Source organism: Buteo buteo, chromosome 4 (assembly GCF_964188355.1).
Source record: "Buteo buteo chromosome 4, bButBut1.hap1.1, whole genome shotgun sequence".
Lineage (NCBI taxonomy): Eukaryota > Metazoa > Chordata > Aves > Accipitriformes > Accipitridae > Buteo > Buteo buteo.
Window position 1 is genome coordinate 28,475,713 of NC_134174.1, and position 23,608 is coordinate 28,499,320.

General features: G+C 37.3%; 1 protein-coding gene across 3 annotated transcripts in view; it reads right to left on the reverse strand.

The window, feature by feature from the left end:
- The window catches only part of CTNNA3 (catenin alpha 3), a 541,251-nt gene that overhangs the window by 235,126 nt on the left and 282,517 nt on the right, over nucleotides 1-23,608 (reverse strand). For all 3 annotated transcript variants that reach the window (XM_075025291.1, XM_075025292.1, XM_075025290.1), the window contains exons 8-9: nucleotides 4,761-4,841; nucleotides 311-463 (exon numbers count right to left, since the gene is read on the reverse strand). In XM_075025291.1, coding sequence (XP_074881392.1) covers nucleotides 311-463; nucleotides 4,761-4,841 — 234 coding nt within the window. The remainder of the gene's footprint in view (nucleotides 1-310; nucleotides 464-4,760; nucleotides 4,842-23,608) is intronic.

A 23,608-nucleotide genomic window follows, 5' to 3' on the forward strand; every position in this document is an offset into this window, starting at 1 on the left:
GAATCACACATTTGATCAAGTTCCTACTGAACTGGAAAGGCTTACACTGATTTCTTAAATTAGAATTCCCCACCACCTAATTTCTATGTAATGAAATACTATATAAATGCTGATACCACAAAGCCCACTATCTTACTGCGTACCTTTACCTAAAAAAAGGAGTATGTTTACTACTACCCTAGGCCATTTATGTATTCTTTCCTGAAATGCCAGGCTTAATTGTTTTATGATATCTGCCAGCAAAGGAAATGTGCAGTGGGAAGTCAGTTATACCATATATTCCAAAAAAGTGCAACTCTATCAAACATACCTCCACAAGCCTGCTGGTATGTTCTCGAAATATAGCAGCATATTCCTTTATTTCTTTCTCTCTTCCATTTTTAGCAGCTTCAATGAGAACTAGAAGTGGAACAGTGGTATCTAAGAAGGAGTCTGAGATGTGATCTATAATGGCTTTACGGAGCTGCAAAAGAAAGCATTACATTAGTATCTACTAATTGGACTATTTATTAAAGTCTACTGTAATTATTGTCCATTAGTATTGTATAACATAAATATGTACACACTGTATTCCTGCATTATTTGCAGGATTATGTGTCTGAAACCTATAGCAGCTGCAATTTATCTATTACACAGAAAACTCTATGTAATTTCAGGGACAATTTTAATATACCACTATCTAAATATGCATGTTTGTATGTGTGAGTGTGTGTGTGTGTGAGAGTACAGATACATAAAACACTTAAAACATGTAATAGTTCTGTTGAAATAAAGGGAGCCAAACAAATATTCGTGTTCTTTGAGGAATAAACTACTTAAATGATTCCACACATGAAAAATTACTGTTAGACCAAACCTAATGTCTCCTGGGTATTCTCTCTTGAAGTTCAGACACCAAGGGAGAAGGCTATTTCATTTTACAAATATAGTATTAATTGAATTATGTTTGTACTCACAAAATAGTCTACATCACATGTTTTCATAATTGCAAACTTACCCAAGTATTTTCTACCTTGTTGGAAACCCAAACGATACAGTTTGATTAGCAAAACAGTAGCCTTCATGGTAATTATATCAATGAGATTACTGATTATGCCACCTGATAATAGATTAATAGAGCAAGAAGAACTATAAATGAGTCTGAAGTTCAATTTTCTCTACTTAAATTAATTGTTCTTGAACTTCTTAAATTATTAAAGAAGTGTAACACTCTGCTACAAAATACCTCTCTTAAATTAGGTTTCATGTGAGCTTACAGCTGATCATTGGGACATTACTTCACTTAAGAGGTTATTTTTCATGTTATAAGCCTACACATGGCAATGGTTCATTTTAATCATAGAATACTACAAGAAATATACCAATTGTGATGATACATGTAATGCAACTAAATTATCAAGTTCACTGAATTTCCTACTGCAAATAATTATTTTTACAATATATAAAAAAAGATATTGATTGGAATAGAAAAGAACATAAAAGGCTTTTAAGCTCTTACAAGCTGACAGGTTTGTTGCCAAAGGACATGTTTTCACTTAGCATTTTGCTCCAATGTATCTATGTGAAAACTCAGTAGAAGTAAAGATGCCTACAGCTAGAAAAATGCAAAAAATCACAATCTTTTTGGTGCTGCTGTCCTTGTAGGTAGGGCAGTGAACATGCACAGCAGAAATAATAGTACAGAAATCTGTTGATTGTCAAGACAAGATTTGGATATGAATTCCACCACCAGCTTTTGGATAGCCTCACCATCTAAAGCCAGCTCTCATTGATTCACCAAGCACATGGGACAGACAAATCTTCCAAAAAAAAAAAAAAAATTACAGGTAAGTATACATTTGGAATGTTTTTTTGTCTTCTAACTTACTGTAGCTTATCACATTAGGGCATACTATCTGGATACATTGTATGTTCTCAAAAGTAATTTACAAAGACAAAAGCTATGGGATTCCAATACAAAACTGGATTTTTACTGTCATGTTCACATTCCCAGCTTTATTCAGGCTGGAATTTTAAAAAATAAAAAGAAGGACATAATAAAAAGTTTCACTACCAGGAACAAAATACATTGAACCTCCAGTCCTCCCAAGTTACCTGTTAAAATGTATGTGTTGGAAAAGTCCAAATGAAGAAAACAGACATACTCGCCTGCTTCAAATTAAGTATGTGAATGTGACCTTGAGGAATCACAGTTTAAACATTAAGATTTCAATTTACAATAATCAGCAACAAAAAGCTGTGGAACTATATCCACAGCCAATGATTCATTATCACCAAAAGAAATATTTTTGGATTCTGCATAGCCCAGATTGTAGGACTTTCGCAGCCTTATTGTATTATTTGAGGACCAGTGACTGCAATGACCTTAGTCATATTTGTGGTGAGCTCGAGGCATCAAATTTTGAAGCCAGCAGCCTAATTTTCTCTCTCATCACATAATTCTTTGCTGTAGCTTTTTACTAGTTTGCTTGGTTTAATTAACCTTTCACATATAAATTATCATTATTATTTTGTTCTAAGAAATCCTCTATCCTGCAATTAAACAGTGAAACACATCTTCTTCAAAAAAAAAAAAGATAATGCTGTGTCTTTGCTGAATACAAACAAGTTTGAAATTATGTTCCTGTTTCAGCTATGCGAAGGAATACATGAAGCTGATTTTCAAACAATGGCTTATGTAGTATTAAAGAATGAAGAAATACAATGTAGAACAAAGAAAGGAAAAAGACAAAATAAAAAAGGAGTATCTGAAACAATATCTATTTCTCTTCATCCTAATCATAACAATCATTTTTTTCCACGACTCAGTAAGTTTGTTTCTGACTCTGGCCAGCTCTAAAGCAAAATGCTAAAAGCTAAGTAGACATATAGCGAGACATATAAACAGACAAAGAACAGCACCAGTAACGCTAGCAGGCAATACTAGGGAAGTTATTGTGCTATAATTAAAATTTTTCTCATATTTTTAAGTGAAAGAGACACCATCAGAAGAGGGAAAGCAGAGGGAAGATGGCATCTGACAAATTGTTTTATTTTTAAGGTGCAAGGTCTTATTCTTCCTTTGACCAGACTGCTACAGAAGCGGACGCATGGAGAGTTTTTGTTTTGATATCGAAGTGCATTAAAAAATAACATAGAAACATGTTGTTTATAAAACACGGGGCATAAGTTCATCAAAAACAAACAGTGCCTAATGTAATACCACCTATGGTACATAGATAGTATCATTCAAAAAAATTTTAAGTATTATAAAAGCTGTAGAAGCAGACCAAATAGCAATTGTCTTGTTTCTATTAAAAGTGGTGGAAGACAGGATATTGAATGTTCATAAGTGAAAGCAAATAAGACTCTACTGCAATATCTGCAGGCACAGAACTCAAAATTTCATGTTTCCCAGATCAGGAATTAGACATGCAGTAAGAACTCCTCCTAAAACAATTCTTATGCAATTCACATGTATGAACACAGAATTGGAAGAAGTAGATGAAATATTTCTCATAAATATCTTCCAGTGGAAAATGTCAAGAAACCATAGAGCTACTATGGTTAGACAAAACTACTGGTTCTAGACTGGCTATAAATTGGGCATGATTACATTCAGCCTGAACATTTTACACAGGTTTATAGAAATGCAGAAACTGAATTAGTTAACTGATTTTAAACACTGTAACCGACTCAGTAAATTGTTATAAATCAGAGTTTAATTAACTCATGGATGAGACTGTAGGACAGAATAGGAGAGTTCCTAGACACACTGAGCTTGTGACGCAAGTCATCGGGTGTCTGAGCTGAACATATTTTTGATGGACTGTGAGCAGAAATTGGATAGCTAGTTAGTTGTAAACACTATATTTATATTATATTCATCTCATCTTTCAAGGCTTCCCCTGGCTGATTATGGGAGACAGGAAGGAATTTATTCATCATCTTGAAGCATAGGCTGGCTTGTGAGACTGTACACAAAGTTGGGAGGGATATTCTTCCACCAGAGAGTTGATAAATAGCCACAGCTACAGACAGGATGAAAGCAGCGTGTGCTCATGTTCTGTGTAGCCATAAATTTTCATACAGTTGGTTGGGACAGCCTGGCTGAAAGAGCTACTGGCTTTCTAGCTCTCTATTCTAAACTGGCACATTATACACTTTCAACATAATTTGCAATTTTTCTCAAAGATGTTCCTTGCAGAAAAAGGATGTAAACACAGCTGATGTCTATTGCTCACCTTCTGCAGTACACTGAAGTTGTGGATTTTGGTCTATGTCTTACATTAGTTTTAGAATACTGAGATGCAAAACGGGTGGGTAGACTGTGGACCAGGTATTCAAAGGACCCTTTTCTGCTGTGTGAGTTCTCACAACTGTAAAGAACTAGACATAGTGGCCCAGTGGTCCCTTCAAGGTATCTGTTCCAACAACCAATAATAATTCAAGCTTCTTTAAAACAAAATGAATCTTCATGTCCATAGTACATCCCTGATATATTTCTATAGCAAATACATATTTAGACATGTACACGTGCAGAGTTTGGACTATGTACATACATATATTCAGCCAGTATCATTTGGTAGGGTTTCTTCCCAGAATTTTGAAAATTTGTACATATATATTTTGTGGAATAGTGTAACTATCTTGAGTTATTTTTTTAATATAGAAGAAATATTTCTTTTCGGAATGCAGTGCTACAAAACCTGAAAATAGCAATTTGGAAAAGGATCCTTCAAGCCTCCTTTTCTAGCTTTTCAGTTCCCCAGGTTGCTTACCTGTCTGCGGAGGTCTCTTGTCTTCTTGCACATGCTATCTATTGCAACATTCAAGGCATTACTTCTCTCTTTCTTGTCAGTCTGTAATAAATGTGATAGAAAACACAACAATGGTTGGTTGTGATCTTTTAGCAAGCATGTTCTTTGTGTCCTCAGTTCATCAGAGCTTTTGGCAAATCATACATGCCTAAGAATTTTTTTGAATTTTAATACGTTTCAGGAGCCACTGCCACAACATTCACAGAATGCCAGTTTGTGATGTTAAGCATAATCCACTGAATCAAAACATACGCTTTACTAGCAGTATATACAAACAAAATGAAATACTTTTTATCTTCTGAATTGCTGTAATACTCTTTTTATAATCCAGGGTTACTTATGGAACAACATTAATATAATTATTATTACTGATGCCAATCCATTATCACTGTATTCATATGAAAAATCATGTTATCTCTCTACAAGTAATTTATAAATTCAGATGCCCACAATGCAGTTTGGCAGTGCTTTAGTCTGCAGCATTCATTATTTTACTTCTGTAAAACAGAATGGGTGAGTTTCACAATGTCCAAGATACTGCAATGCAAACATTGTCAATGAAAATGGACAATCTCTTCATCTAGCAGCAAATTCATTCTCAGCATCAATAGAATATTGAGCTCTTGAGATATTTGAGAGGTCTTAAGAGAATCAGTTGTATACTTTCCAAACAATCTTAACTTTTTACTTCTATCTATAAGCAAAGTGCTTATATCATTACTAGCTATTTGAAAATTGTAGTTAACACTTTTATTGTACTGCTTAGCATTTTTTCTATACAATATTACCATAGTAGTTCTGTGTCTACTAGCTGTTTTGAATACTCTTTTTTTCACGTCAGCACAGAAACGATATGAAAATCCAAACTGTCTGATGAACTTTGTCTCTCTAATGCAATCATTCATTACTCACTACCTTGGACTGCCCAGGTCCAAAGGAAAAGAAATCACAAACAGTGAAAGTGTCTTTATACGAAGTCTTAAGTCAATACACATTACATTTCCAGGGAAAGGACCAGATTCTCACAAATGTTAAAGAAATAGCTATGTACACTGACTATAATATTTGGGCTTCAGTTACAGTACACTAGGAAGTCTACGTTATGAACGTAACTGTCTCATTTTGTAAATCATACTAAAATAAATACTAGTGAAAACAAAAGTAGCAATATTTTAGTAGGCACCTAGGTGTATAACCTTGCTATAGACAATATAACATACTTCATAGTTATTTCCCTTGCTACAAAATAATAATCTGTGAACAGAGCAATATGCTTAATATTAAAGCAAAGACTAGAGATGATTAGGAAAGAACTTTTACATTAGAAGTGAATGTGTAATATAATAAATGCTTTCAAATGATTAGTACATTCTGTATCAACTGAAAGGAACAATTACTTTAAAAAACTGAGCTTATATATGCAGGGTGACTTAGAAATTTTCCTACTACTTTCTGTTTCTGAAATCATTTACAGTCTTCACAGGGATCAGATGATCAAACACAAGTCTTGGAGAGAGGTCTGAACTTCACCTTGAAACCTTCAAGGAATCCCTAAAGGTAGATACTGACTTTCTATTTCAGAGTAATGCAACCATTTCTCATACCAATACTTGCATAGGAACCAAAGTAAATAATGACTCTTCTACTATGTTTTGCAAGCTATTGTCAGCCTTGACAACAAAATTGATTCCTTCTGGACTGCTAGGTAAACAGGACCAGTAAAAGCATTGTGGATACAACTCAGCTTATGCCTATGCATTTTCAGATGACAAAGATGTTGTTCCACATTGGTGCATCCTTTAAAAGCTTTATATTTAGAGCCTATTTTTCTAAGAAGACAGAATCAATGTAAAATATTGGGATTTTTTTTAAAGTTTTCAAGTAAGCTATAACTTTGAAGGTGGCAACTAATGATACAACTGTCTCTAAGCAAACCTAAATCTTCGAGGCAGCTAATTTGAAATAGCCTCACTCAGCGAGTGGCATAAAAATATTGAACAATGAACAAGGAAAAAAAAAACTTCATTTGCAAATTCTTAACATAATTGTCAATAGTCAATGTCTAGAAAGCAAACCTAACTATAATTGAAGTTTTTCTTCACTTCGTGTTTTCCCCAAGAACAAAATACACCATAAAATGCAGCATCAGACTGTAGAATGTGGACAGGTCCAGAATGTGAGTAACGTCATTATTGCAGACTCTCATTCTTCCTTTAAGCATTTTGAAACTCAAAAAACCACATCACTGTTTGGATAAGTCCCTCTTATAATGATTTAAATATTTCAAAATTGTGTACAGTGTGGATAGATAGGGCTCGGCGGTCGGAAGATGTCGCGCTGTACGGAAATATAGGGCCCCTCTCCGGATAGCCAATAGCGTTTAGTCTATGACGTAAGCAGGCGGAAGTGACGTTGTAAACCCAAGCTATATAATGCTGCGTCGATTACCGATAAACGCCATTTGCCATCCACCATATTGGTGTCTGTGAGCTGATGGACAGAGCTCGCTGTTCCTGAACCAGGTCGCCGCGCCTGTATTAGGCAACAAGTGGTGCCGAAACCCGGGAAATCGCCTGGGCGGGTGAATGGTCGGACGGGCTGCAGGACCAGCCCGGCGGGGGAGGTCGAGGGAGGACGCTCCCGGACCAGGACCAACAAAGAGGATGGAAGCCCTTGTGAAGGTCGTGTCCCAATTACACAAGCAATGGGGGATTGATTGTAAACCCAAAGATTTTACTCTCGCAGTTGCGAGGCTTTTACGTATCGGGGTCATTGACCAGCCGGTGGATATTCTCCACCCGGAGGTGTGGGATAAATGTACTAAAGCGTTAGCCGAGGAGATGATGTCCTCAGGTTGTGGGAAAAACCTTAAGGCTTGGGGAAAAGTTGTACGGGCCTTGCAGAAGGCCATACAAGAACAGGAGACCTGGAGGGCGGCAAAGAACTGTTTGTTGGCCACCCCGAAATTGGGAATCGGGGCAGCCACACAGACTTTACACCCCCCAGACGATGGCGATTCCGCTGAGCCTAAAGATCTGCAAGCGGGCGATTCGCCCCCTCAAGTTCCGAACCCCGACCCGCTGACGGAGGGACAGAAACGAGCTAAATCCTTCGGGGGTGGGTTAGCCGAGGAGGCCAGGGGTGCCGCGGAGAAGTCAGAGTCTGGGAACGCCTGGGCTAGACCGCCGCCTTACGCGCCCCAAAATGGCACCGAGCAGCAAGGTGGAGGGCGGGGCGAAGATGCCTTTGGCGGGAACAGGGAGGAAGCGCCGGAATTAACATGCGCGTGCAAACGGGAAGGGAAGGAGAGCGTGAGTGAGGGGCGGAGAGCCAATCAGAACGGCCATCTGAAGAAATGCCCTTATAGGGCAAACACACACACACACACACACACACCCCCCGGAGTCGAAGGCGGGTTGAGCCAAGAGGGGGGGAACGGCCCGCCCGCAAGGGAAGTGGGCGGGGCCAGAGCCCAACAAAAAAGTGTTGGAGCCCAGAAGTAACCAGTCAGTCGAGCTCCGATTCCGAATCAGACAATAGCTGGGACGAGTGGCTCGCAACCAATCCAAATTCAGAGGGCGAGGAAATGGGAGTACACAGGATTAAAAACCAAAATATCCCCATTCGCTATGAAGAGAAAACGCGAAGGGGAAAATGTCCTCCTACGGATTGGAGGAAAATAAAGATTGCGTGTGCCGATTGGGCCCCATCGGCCACGCTAGCGTTCCCGGTCCGAGTGACGGACGGGGGACAAAGGGTCCATTCGCCAATAAACCCCAAGGATATACAAGCGATCATTAAAGCAATCGCGGACAAGGGGCATAATTCTGCCATGGTCTCTGTGAGTTTTTGTTCACAGGGCCGGATCATCGGACACCCCTGTAACCTGTACATCCCAGTGACAAGAGAAAATGACAAGTCGGCAAGCATCCTGTCCAAGCCTGGAAATTCCGCACCGGCAGAATCCAGACAACAGCAAAATAGCCTCCGCAGAAGGGGGCTGCGATGCCTTTGGGTGATCCTGATTTTAGAGCTTGTCACTATAGGACAGGCAGATTACCATCACCATCAGCCATACAGATGGATCCTACGGGACCCTACAAGTGATCGAGTGATAAGAGAAAACGTGACAGTAGGTGCCCCAACTTTTACGATAACAAATTTCCATATATTCTCCAAAATTGAAGGATCTAAGTCATTATGGGGAACATATTGGTGTCCCAGTTCAAATCCAGGAAAGAGTTATTGTAATTATCCAGGATATGGGTTTTGTGGATATTGGGGATGCGAGACCATTGTAACAAGTGATAGATGGAAACCAGAAAGAGAGGACGAATTTTTGCGGGTAAGATGGGGACCAAGGAGATGTAAACATCCAAAATTTGCGAGGGATGGAAAGGTGTATAAAAAAGGTACCTGTACCCATTTGATTTTGGAAATCCAAAACCCGGCTAATACGGGGTGGATGGTGGGAAAAATGTGGTCAGTATTTATTCACAGCGCTCTCAAAAACCCAGGAGTAGTGATACAAATTATAAAGCTCAAGCTACAAGCACCCCAGGCAATCGGGCCTAACCTGGTTTTTAACCCACCAACATCAAAACCTTTAATACATATCACCACAGATAATACCAAAAATGCAGCTCCCAATAGCACCAAAACCCCTTATGGGAATCCTCTCTGGAAAATGATGCAAGCTAGCTACCAAGTATTGAACAAAACAAATCCGAATCTTACAGAGCATTGCTGGTTATGTTACAGAATAAGACCACCCTTTTATGAGGCCGTAGGAGTAAGTGACATACCTATACAGGTAAATAGTACAAATCCGACCCAGCGTATATGGGACACAGAAAAACAAGGCATTACATTGTCACAGGTGGTGGGAAGGGGCGTGTGTGTAGGCAAAGTCCCAAAGCACAGAGAACAACTGTGTGTTAATAAGACACAATATAAAACCCCCGCAAAGTGGTTAATACCGACCAAAAATGCCAAGTGGGTTTGTTCTACTATTGGACTTGCACCTTGTTTGTCATTAGAAAAATTTAATGAATCCTCAGAATATTGTGTCCAAGTGTCTATAGTCCCTAAAATTTTCTACCATTCCGAAGAATTTGTCTATGACTCACAGATCACCCCAGAACATCATCTGTCAAAACGAGAACCCCTTACAGCGCTAACGGTAGCTACTCTTATGATTATAGGGCGTGCGGGATTAGGTACAGGAGTAACATCCTTGGTACAACAGAGTAAAGAATTTAGCGCCTTGAGGGTGGCAGTAGATGAGGACCTGGCTAGAATTGAACAATCAATAAGTGCGTTAGAACAATCAATTAGATCACTATCGGAAGTAGTGTTACAAAATCAAAGAGGATTAGACCTGATGTTCTTACAGCAAGGGGGGGTGTGCGCTGCACTAAGAGAAGAGTGTTGTGTATATGCGGACCACACCGGAATAGCGAGGGACACTATGGCCAAACTGCGAGAAGGATTAGAAAAACGGAAAAAGGAACGAGAGGCACAACAAAATTGGTTTGAATCATGGTTTAACCATTCACCATGGTTAACCACCCTGATATCTACCTTGATAGGGCCGATCGCAATGATCGTGATGGCATTGATTTTTGGACCCTGTATACTGAACCGACTTGTGTCGTTTGTCAAGAGCCGGCTAGAAAAAGTTAACATTATGTTCGTGGAACACCAGCAACTGCTGTAAGAGTGTACGCACTCAGTGTTACCCCCAGTTATCCCTAAGTTACCCCAAGTTACACCCCATTATTACCAGTTACCCCCTAACTTTCACCTGTGCACTGTGCCTTATGTTTTTTATTCAGGTTTAAGACACATACTTTTAAAATTGTTATAAAATACAAAATAAGAATACTATTTTTTTTAATTGTTTGAACTGTTATATTTAAGCTAACTTAGTTATGCATAGGGAGGGGGGAAATGTGGATAGATAGGGCTCGGCGGTCGGAAGATGTCGCGCTGTACAGAAATTTAGGGCCCCTCTCCGGATAGCCAATAGCGTTTAGTCTATGACGTAAGCAGGCGGAAGTGACGTTGTAAACCTAAGCTATATAATGCTGCGTCGATCACCAATAAACGCCATTTGCCATCCACCATATTGGTGTCTGTGAGCTGATGGACGGAGCTCGCCGTTCCTGAACGAGGTCGCCGCGCCTGTATTAGGCAACAGTACAGTCTGTTAAAGTCAGGGGGACATCTGACTACAAAGTCTACTATGGAAGTAGTCTTAAACATTAATGGCCTCGCGGCGTGTTGTCCACAGTATTATCCCAAGTATCTTTGAATGCTGAATTACTCCTTTAAGTTAAGTTGATATTCCTCTGCAGACTTCCATTTAAATATGTACGTGACAGTAACACTTCAAGATCTACACTAGACGATCACAATTTTAAAAGCCAAAAAAGATCAGATTTAATATTTTAAAAGTGTATATTAAAACAATGGCATGATGAAACTAAACATGATCTGAACATCTCTACACTATGTTCCAATTTCCACTAATATATTCCACATGTCTGTATTCTTCTCATGACTGCTGTACTTAAAAACAAACAAGTCTATCCCAAAATAGTTCATTCTTGTACAGGGTGACTGAATTAAGAAAAGCACTAGGAAAATTATGCACATTATTCTAGGCTCTGGATTTCAAAAATCATGTGTTTGAGCTCAGTCCTTTCAGTTTTCCTGCAGTCAGCTACAGTTTTATTCTCTAAAATATATATAATAATGGTTATATGTTTCCCTTGTGAAGATACGACAAGCAATATCCAGCTATTTCAATGCATTTTTAACATATGAAACATTTCACAAGCACTAAGTCACATTGTTATTAATACTCCACTAAGCGAAAACAAGTATTTTTAATGAACACTGCATAGCCTGAAGAGAAATGCTGAGTATTGCCAATAATACGGGCCTATCTATGTCACACACTGGCAAACAACATTAGTTGAATGACTCAAAACCCACATGTGCAGAAAATCTTTCCTGTCGGATTTTCATTTAAAACAGTGCACATCTAAGGGCAGATTCTCAGTTGAAACAAATCACCATATCTCCACTGTTTTTAATAGAGTTCATTTATATCAGCAGGGGATCATGACCTTCATGGGCATTACAGATCCTTCTGCACTCCAAGGTATACAGATGCAAACTAATATGTTTGCATTAGCTACACAACCTTGAAGGACTCAAGAATATGTCTCCAGTGGAGTCTTCGGTGGGTACGTGCCAACAGTTAACAATATTAACAAAGACAGCAGTAATTCTACAACATTCATATTTCGTTGAGTTGAAGAGATAGCTTAAACAAAGGAATACAGTTATTCTGATAAGGTTTTTAATTTCACTTTGTTTATAATTCTGAAGTGCTACAAATTTTGCCTAATATTTGCACTGTGTCTCCCATCTGAAAACTGACCAGTAGATTATAAAGAAGATTTGGGCAGAACTACTTAAGTGATCATCTAATCTCTTCAAGAACTGAGGCTTATAGATATGGGCTAAATTTATAAAAAATGACATAAAAAAGGATATATAAAAGGATACAATCAGCCATAGGTATTAAAGCAGTAAATACTATTAGTATTCGTTATGTGAATCAAAGAACATCCCCCCTTTAGCCATAAGCAAGAATTCAGTTACAACAGAGAACTGAAATACTCTCATTAGCAGGACTAAAATAAACAAGATCTGGCCAAGTGAAATGGAGCCAGTTTATTTGGGTATGTACTGGTGATAAAGTATTCAAAAGGATTTACTTAAATCTTGCAAGATCACACTCCTTGAGGTCCCCTTATAGTCATCAGAGAAAGTAATCACTTTTGCATCACCTCCGAAGGTCCTGAGCCTCTACTTGCTATAGAGGGTGGTGAGAGAGACCTACTTTGGTAGGTTGAAGTTTTGTCTTGTGAAGAGTCCACCAAAATACTCATTTTATATTAAAAAAACCCATAAACTTTTAAAAGTAAATTGTAACAGGCCTTTATGAAGCACCCTGGGTATTTTGGACATATCCAGCTGAAATAGGTGTCAAGATTTCAAATATAATGTCATTATTTTTCAAAAGTAGCCATACATGTTCAAAAACACATCTGTAGACTCTAGCTTCTCAATGTTGTGGAGTAAAGGGAGCAATATTAATTTATTACATCCATGGTGAGATCAGATGTCTTCTGAATTCCGTACTCCAGAACAGCTGGAGACTTAGCTGTAAACTTAAAAACTATTTTACTTTAGTCCTAAAGGATTCCTTCAAGTATTTGTATGGCAATAACACAGGCAGGAGATTCTATCCATGCCATTATGCAGGGCTTCATGATATAACAGCAGAATTAGGATCTAGACTGCAAACAGCAGAAGTAGTCAGGATCTATCTGGCTCCCCTGTGCAGCAAAAGTGATGTTGGAGTAGTGAATGCAAAACCTGGAGCTTGAGCCTCACTCTGAATTTTTAAGACCTGTCCTCCTCAGCCAAGTTGTCTGTAAAGGAATAAATATATGCAGCTACTGGGCAGTATAAGGTTATAAACAGACTACATAAATATAAGCCTAGTTATATCATACTTGTCTGCATGTGCCATTGACCACAGAAACTACAAAGCAGTAAGCAATTTATCTTGATAGGCATCCTGTCTCTCTTTCCTTAAACACCACTATAAAGAGTTATTTGTAAACACACAAAACAGGCTTGAGATTCAGGGCATTCCTGATGTTTGAGGATATTCAGATGCAAGTTCATCTTGTATTCCTGGGCTTACGTATTGGTTTAAAATAACAGAAGTTAAAAAAAAGCAATGATACTTCACTGGAAAGTTTGAACTTATATACACCATTAAAAATAACTTTATAACCTTAAGCCATAATGTACTCAAAGGCTCTCCTGAAAATAGATTTCCATACATAAAGGCCTATGGCCAGAAACCGAGCACATGTTTTGTTTCCTGAGAGGTGTGTGTTCCCAGACACTCACTGTACAGTCTTGGGAAGACTGAATAGAAAAAAAATCCAACCCAACAGCATGATTTTCACTGCTTATTTCCAGCAGCTGTACTGTGACTTTGTGATAAACATCTTTTGATTTAGTTCAATGTATCCAAGGACAATTTTATTTTTAAAAAGACTAGCACATTTATTGAAATCGGTTCCCTAGGGAAATATTTTTTAAAATATCAAGCTAAAAAGTAAACACCAATCAATACTATGATAAGTTAATAAATGTCAGAGCTCTGATTAAATGACTGATCATTTCAGGCTATGTGTTGACTGACAATAATCCTATACTCAATAATTATAGGGTCCTATACATTGTACCTTAATAGAAAAAAAACCCAAAACCTCACCCAACCTAAGTAAGATATTAAAGTCACAAAGTCACAGTCCCTATAGAGATAGCAGGCATTTTATGTCTGCTGTTACAATTTAGCATTTAACATTTACCATTTAACATTTTTTTGGTATATGGTGCTTATAAATGTTTCCTCTTTTGAATTATAAAGTCATTTTGAATTCTAGACAAAACCATAACAGTGATGAAAAAAAAGTTGTATAAAAAGCAGTTTCACAATTTCTTGTGTGTGTTGAAACAATGTTGCCATTACTTGGGAAAATTCCAAGCATGGATTTTTTGTGCAAAGACAAAAATAAGATATTTTTTTTTCCCCCATACCCAGCTCAGAGAAGCCCCAATCTTTCAAACCCTATTGTGCAATTCAACAAAGTAAAGACAACTGCAAGCATCTGTCTCAAAAAAGCCCCAAACCCATAAGCCTTTGTAAGGGAAGATCCAGTTCAATCCTGTTGCAGTCTTCATTTATATTAAAACATATGAACTAACAGAGAAGGGCCAAGAGGTTTTTCAACTTGATTACAGTGGGTTTGCTTCTGCCAAAATTAGTTAACACAGTGCTTCAGCCATCAAGAAGTAAATAAAACTAATTTCACTCCTTACATTCTTTGCTGGGAGAAGGCAAAGGACTTGTCACCTTGAAGGTCACACAAAGAGTGAAGAAAAGCCAGATGAATGCTTGGCTGTGAAACACCTGTGAGAAGTGCCAGGTCTGGGGCAGCCGTACCACAAGATTGATAACGGCTCCAGAAACATCCCGATCATGGGAACAACGTAATACAGCATGAAAGGTCCAAATCAGCAGTGTTTGAACAACCTCCATCTTTTCCACAGTTCTTGCCAAAGTGAGGCGTTGGGGCAGCTATTTCCATATGGACAGCCTCCTTCCCTCCGACACCTCCTCTTGAGGAACAAGTACCTAGAACCATATAATCTAAATCTAAGTCCCACCAATGGGCCTTACCATAGTCAATCTGCTTGCCACCAGGCTGCTGTGTGAGCCTCCTCCCTGCCCCGGCTTCCCACACTGCCCGTGCTCGCTGCAGAATCTGCACTGCACTGCAACAGCAACTTTTCCCGCATTAGGACTCCCAAAGTCCCTGTTTTTCTTGGGCGCCGTGAGTACGCTATTTCCAGAACATGAAAATCAAGCTGCAGCTGTCTTCCCATCAAACAGCTCTTTGTACCCAAATGTATCTGGCTTCCTAGTTCAATCTAATAAAAAGAAGAGACCTCTCAAGTAAGTTTTCTTTCTTACTGCTGCCTTGTCTCATTTTAGACTGGTTCAGTCCCATTACTGTTCAGTTCCTATGCTACAGTTCCCAGCACAAAAGGAACAAATTCTCTTGTAACCAATAGGTAAAATCAAAGAAATTTAAATGCTTTAAGAACTTCTTTGTACTTCCTTGTACCAATTTGTGTATCACTAGGACCTAGGGATATTTGCCCCTTGCATGCAGAGTTAATGGAGACAATATTTTACCCTTCAAATTTTCAACTTGCTCCTCAAAATACAACTTCCAACGAAAAAAAAGATCCCTTGTTGAAGGTCATATGTCTAGTTAAATAAACCAAATCTATGATCTTCTCCAAAGTTATAGACCTCAATGGACAAGTTTGTGTCAAACACAAAAGGAAGCCAGTTATTTAGAATTCTAGTTTTCAAGTATGTCTCATGCTTTTAAACAAACTTTCTAGAAGACCTCATTGCTCCCCATTCTAGAAGCAAATAGGAATAACTTTTTGAGTGCAAATAACCTCATTGAAACAATAGGACCATTTAGATGCATGGACAATTGCATGCACTTTTTTTTTTTTCCCCAAAAAATCTTTAAGGATACCCAGCAGTGCCACCTTATTGACTGCTGCCTGAAAAATCTCTTAAATGAACATTTCGCAAGTTAGTCAAGGAATCCTCTGACAAGACAGTAAAGGCAGAACTTGACATTTTTGACATTTTAAAGAACAAAAATTCCTTTGAAAAGGCAAAAGCTCCCAAGCCTTTTAATACAGCATTTCAAAGCATATTTTTACTGTGCATCAAAAGCCTGCAAAACGAAATTCATTTACAAGCATATTTATTACCTTTCTTTGTTAATATAGGTAACACGAAGAATGAATAACCCATGAGTATTTTAAGTTGAAAATCACTATATTTACTTGGTAACACAGATTCCCTACTCTAATAAACCAAGCCTAGCACATTTTTTTTAAAGACACCTGACCCAAGAAAACCTATTTCTGTGAAAAGCAAGTAAGTATATTCAAAAAGGGGGGTAGGAGGGCAGGCAGGGGAAGCCAAGAAAAAAACAAAAAAAAACAAAAACAAAAACAAGGGCATGGAAAATCATATGCAACTGAGCAAATAAGGAATCTTTCATGTGGAACTGTTTCTCATTATAGATATTTTTTTCTCCTCCACAGTTTCAATATGAGATTGTAATTTTTTTTCCTCTTCAAGCCATCATGGACAGTTCCCTATGGATCTAATGCTGTGAGACGTGAAGTACCTCGTAAGAAATGAATTACCTCAACCTCTATCGATATCAATAGGAGTACTGAGGGCTCTCCTCACTGTGTGAATTACCCTTTCTCAATCAATATGCAGGAAAAGTCTTGAATTTAAAGCCTCTCAGTGTAACTCTCTTTCAGCATTCAGTTATATCTAGTTCCTAATACTGCAAAACAAATTTAATTTTAAATGAGCATGCATAAAACAGCCTAAAAAAAACCCAGAAAAAAATATTTAGAATGTATAACCCTTTAATTAAAAAAAAAAAAAAAAAGAAATTTTCAGATCCAAAGTAATCCTAAATTCTCAGAAAGAACTACATTGCTGGAATATGCATAATATTGCATGTTCTAATCCACTCTCCAAAACACTGGTGTCAGACAACTGAAGTTGGGGAGGGTAGCCAGAGTGTCTCAAAGGACAGAGCTGGATCCCTGGTTTCTGGTAAGAGAATAAGGGTCTTAAATTCTCTTGAAAGTGACTGTGAGCAAGCCAAAGGGGGTAAGGAGGAACCTAAGCTGTTTTCAATTTTTCTTGTTTCTTTCTGATATATAAGGCAAATATCTCATTATGTCAGTTTTTCTCTTATTTTTTCACATTGACAGTATTAGAAAAATTCAGCATGATTCCAAGGTGATCCTAAAAAAACTCCCATGCTTTTCTACTACTTATTTGGGGAAAAGAGTCACAGGAAGTGAATACCTCATAACTGGTCTGTTGCAAAGCAAATATAATGATCACTTACTATTGCTAATGCAAAATCAAAAGCCATGGGTACTTCATATTTGAAATATAACAGTCTTTACATTTCATAGAGAAATCACAAAAGCCAAATGGTACTTTATTTTCGTTTGTATTTCAACTTTAAAAGTATTGGAGGAATCAGCAGGGAGCAAAAAAGAAGTTAAATTTCTTTTAATCAGATGTTACTGTCATTCACTGATGATGCAGGAAGGAAAGGCAAACATAACTAGAAATAGAGCAATCTATCGAACTGACAACAAGAAGCATACTTAAGGTTAATCTGTTTTTTACTAAGAAGCAATCTTCTAAGTTTCTAGTACAGAAGTTTTTAATTGAGTATCCATCTACCATTCACCGAAGTGTTCCGGCAGTTTTACAGCAGGAAAATAGGAAATTAGTTGGAGAAAAGCTCATCCTACAGCAGCAGCATAAGACTTTCCTATGATGAACTATCATATAAATTGCTTGGAGATTATATGCTGTTATGAGGGGGAGGAAGGGGATGGAGGGGGAAGAAAATTCAAAATAAAATATAGTAGAGCTGCTGAGACAGCCCTTCTCATCCAGATTGTTTAAAGGTCTTAGCTGTACTCTAAATCAAAAAGTTATGGTCTTAAACAGGAGTCATAAACAGGGAAAAATGTCCAGCACTAAGATACTCAAATTCTTCCACATCTAGGGATAGACTGAGTTAGTACAAGTTCCAAAGTGGTATTTCTGCAGCAAAGCAAAGGCACATCCTGCATTTTTCAAGACAACAAAAACAATCTTACTGTGGTTTTAGACATGATATTTTAACGTACTGTGTACTAGATAAATAGGTTCCAATAGGCTTAAGAGCAGTGTAACAGCATTCAAATCAATCAGCATTATATACACACACAAAAACACATTTTAAAAAAATAAAATATAGTGATTAAAAATATATTTCTGAAAAAAAGATCTCTTTCAAGTCCTCATAGCCACTCTATACTATCCAATAACATCACACTTTCTCCTTATTTTCCCATTTTATTGAAGAGTAACAGGAAGAGATAAGGAAGGTAGAACGGCAAAATTAAGAAGGTAATTTCTTTTTTTCCTTTATGAAGTTTGCTATGTTGACATATTTCTTATTCTGAGATAATCTCTATAATCCTGTTCATGATCACTTACAGAACAGGCATGCCATGATACTTCTTTTAACAGAAAATCAGCATACTCCTGTAACACCATGGATGGGTAATGAAGATTGATTTCCCTGATTCCCTTGATCTAAGATTTCAGCTATGCACAGGTCCATAAACAAAGTTCTACTTGTAATTATTCTAAAAAAACATTTAGTTTCACTCGCACATAGCTCATACTCTATTTTCTGTGGAATGATTTGAAGGAAGCTGTTTGAGACAACCTAGGTGGAACCGTGACAGAACTTGGTCTGCAGACAGAAACCTTTTGAAAATACCTAGTTGTCAAAGACTTCAGCTCTAAACCAGGCAAAGTTTGGTCATTTCAGCTAACATGTGTGTTATGGATTTGGTTTTGTTCATAACGGTACTTTTAAATAAAAGTTAAAGGCTGAAACCCCAAACAGACAAAAACTGTAATTCCATGTAATTACGTATTAAATGTATTAGCTAATCCCTTTCTAATCCAGAGCAATTCATTTAATTTAACACCATACTGTAATGTAATACGTGAATCTAGGAGGCTGGGAGTCACTTAATAATGTGCAGTAAACGAAAATCCAGCTTTTAGGGAGAGGACTAAGGCAAGTGGCTTAAACATTTAGCTCTCAAATTTAAAAATACTTCAGCTAAACACTCATCAGTATCCTGTACCTATAATGAATCCAGATTGTATGAATTCCTTTATACACGCCTTGTCTATACAGAGGACTACAAGATAAGAAGTAGTAACACAGACATTTTGGGGATTGTCAGCGCAAATAATAGTTGATGCGATCACTTCACCAGGTGAATTCAGTACTATCAGTCACTCCTGAATAAAACATACCATTATTTATAGCAACACAATGAAATGACTCCAAGGTGTCCCAGAAGCTCGTGACTAGATGTTTTAAATACTCAAATGTTATTTAAAAAAATCACTATTGTTAACTAGAGAAAATCTCTTCTACTTCAGATAGTTTCTGCTGTTAGCACTTACAGGAGAAAGGACATGAAAGAGATTGATAAAAGAGCACTTGAATGATCTTTTACACTGATGACTGCCAGGAAAGAGGCCATTGCATAGCCATTTATTTAGCAGATTGATTTGGACAGTGAGAAACCAGAGCATTACTGGGGCTGTTGGATTATACTCTCAGTACAAGTTTGAAGATCCTGGGCTTCTGTGCTACAAGTGAGAAAAAAAAGCAATTTGTTAAATGTAGCAGCTAACAAACAGAGCAAGGGAGGCTGTATGTGATGGCATGCAGGGAAGACGACTGAAAATTACAGTCTCCTACAGGGCAGGGATCTGCAGAATCCTGCGTAAGATCAAGAAAGTCTGCTATTCGGGGCATATTCCTCTGCAGTTCTATGCAGAAATTCTCTGCGGCTTTTTTCCTATTTATTTTTACACAGACAAAACCCCAAATATACCTGTTGAAAAATTCAAACTCAGCATGCAACATTTTTGACATTCTAATTAAGTGATCATACTTTATGTGGGATGTTCTTTTTCTGCGGGACTTTTAGTTTAAACATTGTAGAGAATTTTTGTCTAAATTAAGATTTCCTAGTTTCATGTTTCATTTTTTAAACCACTTACATCCCTAATTAGCCAAAGAATTAATATACTATACATTAACCTAAATTTGCATACCATGTCATCAGCTCCATGAAAGAGTACAGCAAAAGAGGAAAGGAAATAAAAGGATCTAACTAGAACAGAATCAGAAAGTAACTAGGAATTATGTTAGATAAAGCTAGGAGCAGAAGAAAGATTCATTGAAGGTTTAAGAGAGATGTGTGTAAGTTAAAATCCTGTGCTGATGCATCGTTAATTGTACAAAGTAGGCTTTTAACTGACAGGCAGCAGTGAAGATCAAGTAAAGGGTAATGAAAATTCCTTGATATTAGCAGAAAGCTCAAGAAGAACTATTCATACATAGGTAGAAGAAAAGATACAGGAAGCATGGTGACTTGTGGCTATGGAAGGTAAGAGTCATGGAGACTGATGGAGGTCAAAAGGAACATACCCTGTAGAGGTATGGTGTATTGATTTTAACAGTACTGTTCATACTTTTAGGTAGCCACACATAATGAAGCAATGGGTAACATAAATGCTCTGTAAAAGAGAAATTAATGGTTGGCTATCTGGTGACAGCATTTTGTAATGACACCAGTTATCTCAGTTGAAGTAGAACCAGGCAAGGTTTCTAAATACCCAATGACATGAGGTAGTTTCACTGCTGAATGTACATATCGTATTAGAAGAAAAAAAACCTAACAGATTCAAATTAGGTTTTTAGTGGAGGTTAACATATTTGAAAAGTATGCTACTTATGTCTTACCAAGAGATCAATAAAAATTACAAACCCAGGGTCTGGCAAAGGCGGTTTTGAAGGTAGGCAAGCATTCTGCTTCTTTAAGACACCGCACCTGCTTGGTATACCTTTATTGGCATAATACCAGAGATATGGTGGTACACTGCCACCATACAGTAGAAAAAAAGGTGAAAAAAGGAGCTTCAAAAAAAAAAAAAAATCAGAAAAAATACAATAAAGTGTGTTTTTTCACCAATGCAGTAGTAGCACAGAGCTCAAAGAACATTTTTTCCTAGAAGATGTATACTCATTACTTCACTTTCAATTAAATAAATTAAATACATGGCTGAAATCTAATGAGTAACCTCCTCTTTCTATAAATGTGTGTTACAGAATTATCTGTGAAGTTAAAAGAATGTTAAAAATACACAAAGTCAGAAGACTAAAAGCAAAAGGTTAAGTAGGATCGTTGTAAATATTGTTCACTAGTTGTAATGTACATGCAAATTCAGACAGAGGCATTTATATTAAAGAAATATTCAGGTTGTGTTATAATGACCTGTGACCAGGGTCTTAAAAGATATGCTGTCTTTTTGCGTACTCTAGAAGTGGGCACATTCATGCACCACTATGTAAGAGTTGAAATTTTTCCTTATATCATCTACAGAGTATTTGCTCTTGGACCTCCCTTGTTACTCCTTAAGACAGTGTATGTAGGTCAGAGTAACTGCCAGTAGTTCAGTTAACCACACAACTGGCACACAAAGAAGAAGACAAGACAGGTGGAAGTCAAATGTCCACAAAGACTGCAAACTTCAAGGAACAGTTTACTGGTAAGGAAATCTTTATTCTTTGCAAGTCCTTGTATATATTCTAACAACAGGTGCAGTCAGTTACCATCTTCATCTATTAGCTGGCAGATAGTTTTGAAGTTTCTCATGCGATTACTGATGGTAGCACCATCCTGCCAAAAGCCACATCATCTCCTGATTCTTCAAAGATGCTGTAGCATTTAATAAAAGCAATGACGGAGCTCCAGGTGGCAACACAGCAGCCATCTAGAGTTACAATCTCAGCCCAGCCACAGAAGTTTTTGAGGACTCTCACAACATGCTCTGACTATTGTAGGATGGCTCCTTTCACCAGTTTACTAGCAGGCCCAGATACAGCTCGCTACCCACGTAGGTAGTCCTCTTGGAAACAGTTGGACACAAAGACCTCCCAGTAGTAAGCATCAGTAATTTGAAAAACTTCAGAAAGGGACTGTTCATTGACTCCACGTGGCATATGAAACATCATTCATATGGAGAAAACATAGTATTCAAGCACGCATTTAAGGATTGTGCTTGTGCTAGTATGCATTCTGCTGATAGTACGTGATAGGTGTGAAGAAGAATCTTAAAACCACCATCTCCCTGCTGCTTCAAGTTTTGTTGCTATTAACTATGTATCTATGCATTTGATGATACACATGGACATATTATTCAAACACACTGCAATACTCACACATACATATGCAAACATAAATATAAATACAGATAACAACATGTCAGACTGTATCTGGTTTACTTTATAAACACTCTTTGGGCTGAAAGAACTGCCAATATTGCATGCTGATCTGATGGAAATCTGAAAACAGCAAGTGCACAGAACGAGTGACTAACCTGACAACTTAACATATTTGAAAGCCACCTGTTGAAGCATTGCAAATCAAAGAAAACCAAATTTTCTATTAATTTGAAACATAAATACTCACAGTTGCCATGGAAAATACTGTTAATAAATGCCACGGAAAGAGAGTTTAGCATATAGTAAAATTGTGAATGAGATTCTGAGAATGAAGATAATGTTGATACTTATTAGATATATTTATCTTACTTCAGACTTTCATAAATAAAATATTTGCTATCATACTATGAACAGTATGGCAGAAAGTAAGCTTTCTTCTGTAATCCATCCCACTCCACTTTTGTTGCACCAAAAGATAATTATATGCCTCTTTGTGGGGGGAAAAAAAGTGGAATCGGTTCAAATATCAACTGTTTACGAAAGTATAAAACAGATTTTAAAAACTCAGTGCTGAAAGTATAAATTCAGTTTGGCATCATCTTTTGTATGTAAATAAATATATTTTAATATAGACTTGTTACATCAAATACACTCAGTATACACTCAGTTTTGATGCTTCCAAACTGCCACAACAAGTACCGCCTAAAACCAAATATTTGTGGATATCTCCTTTACCAAACTACTTAAATTTATCATACTGAAGGTACACATTTAAATGTCTATCTTTCAGGGATATTAAAGTGTACAAATGTTCATTTTTAACTAGAGTATGCATTCCCATGTAGACAAAATACCTCTACAACCACATGACAGTATTATATATTAAAAACCACTAAAATAATAATTGAACAAAACCACATTAATGGGATCCAAGAAAATATAAGAGCAATTGTACATGAAAAGGTTTTATGTCAGATTATGCTGATAACGTAAGAGAAAATGGATGCTGTAGTAAACCATATTACATAAAGAGCAAATCTGATGTGACAGTGTGTCTGCAAAGAATGTTAATAAGAACAAAATCAAAATCATAAAAAAAGACAATGGGAAAGCTAAGCAGAAAAGGCAAACTAAATATTCCAGGCAAGGTTTGTTCTGTAATTACGGAAGAGAAATTAAATGATAAATTATGGA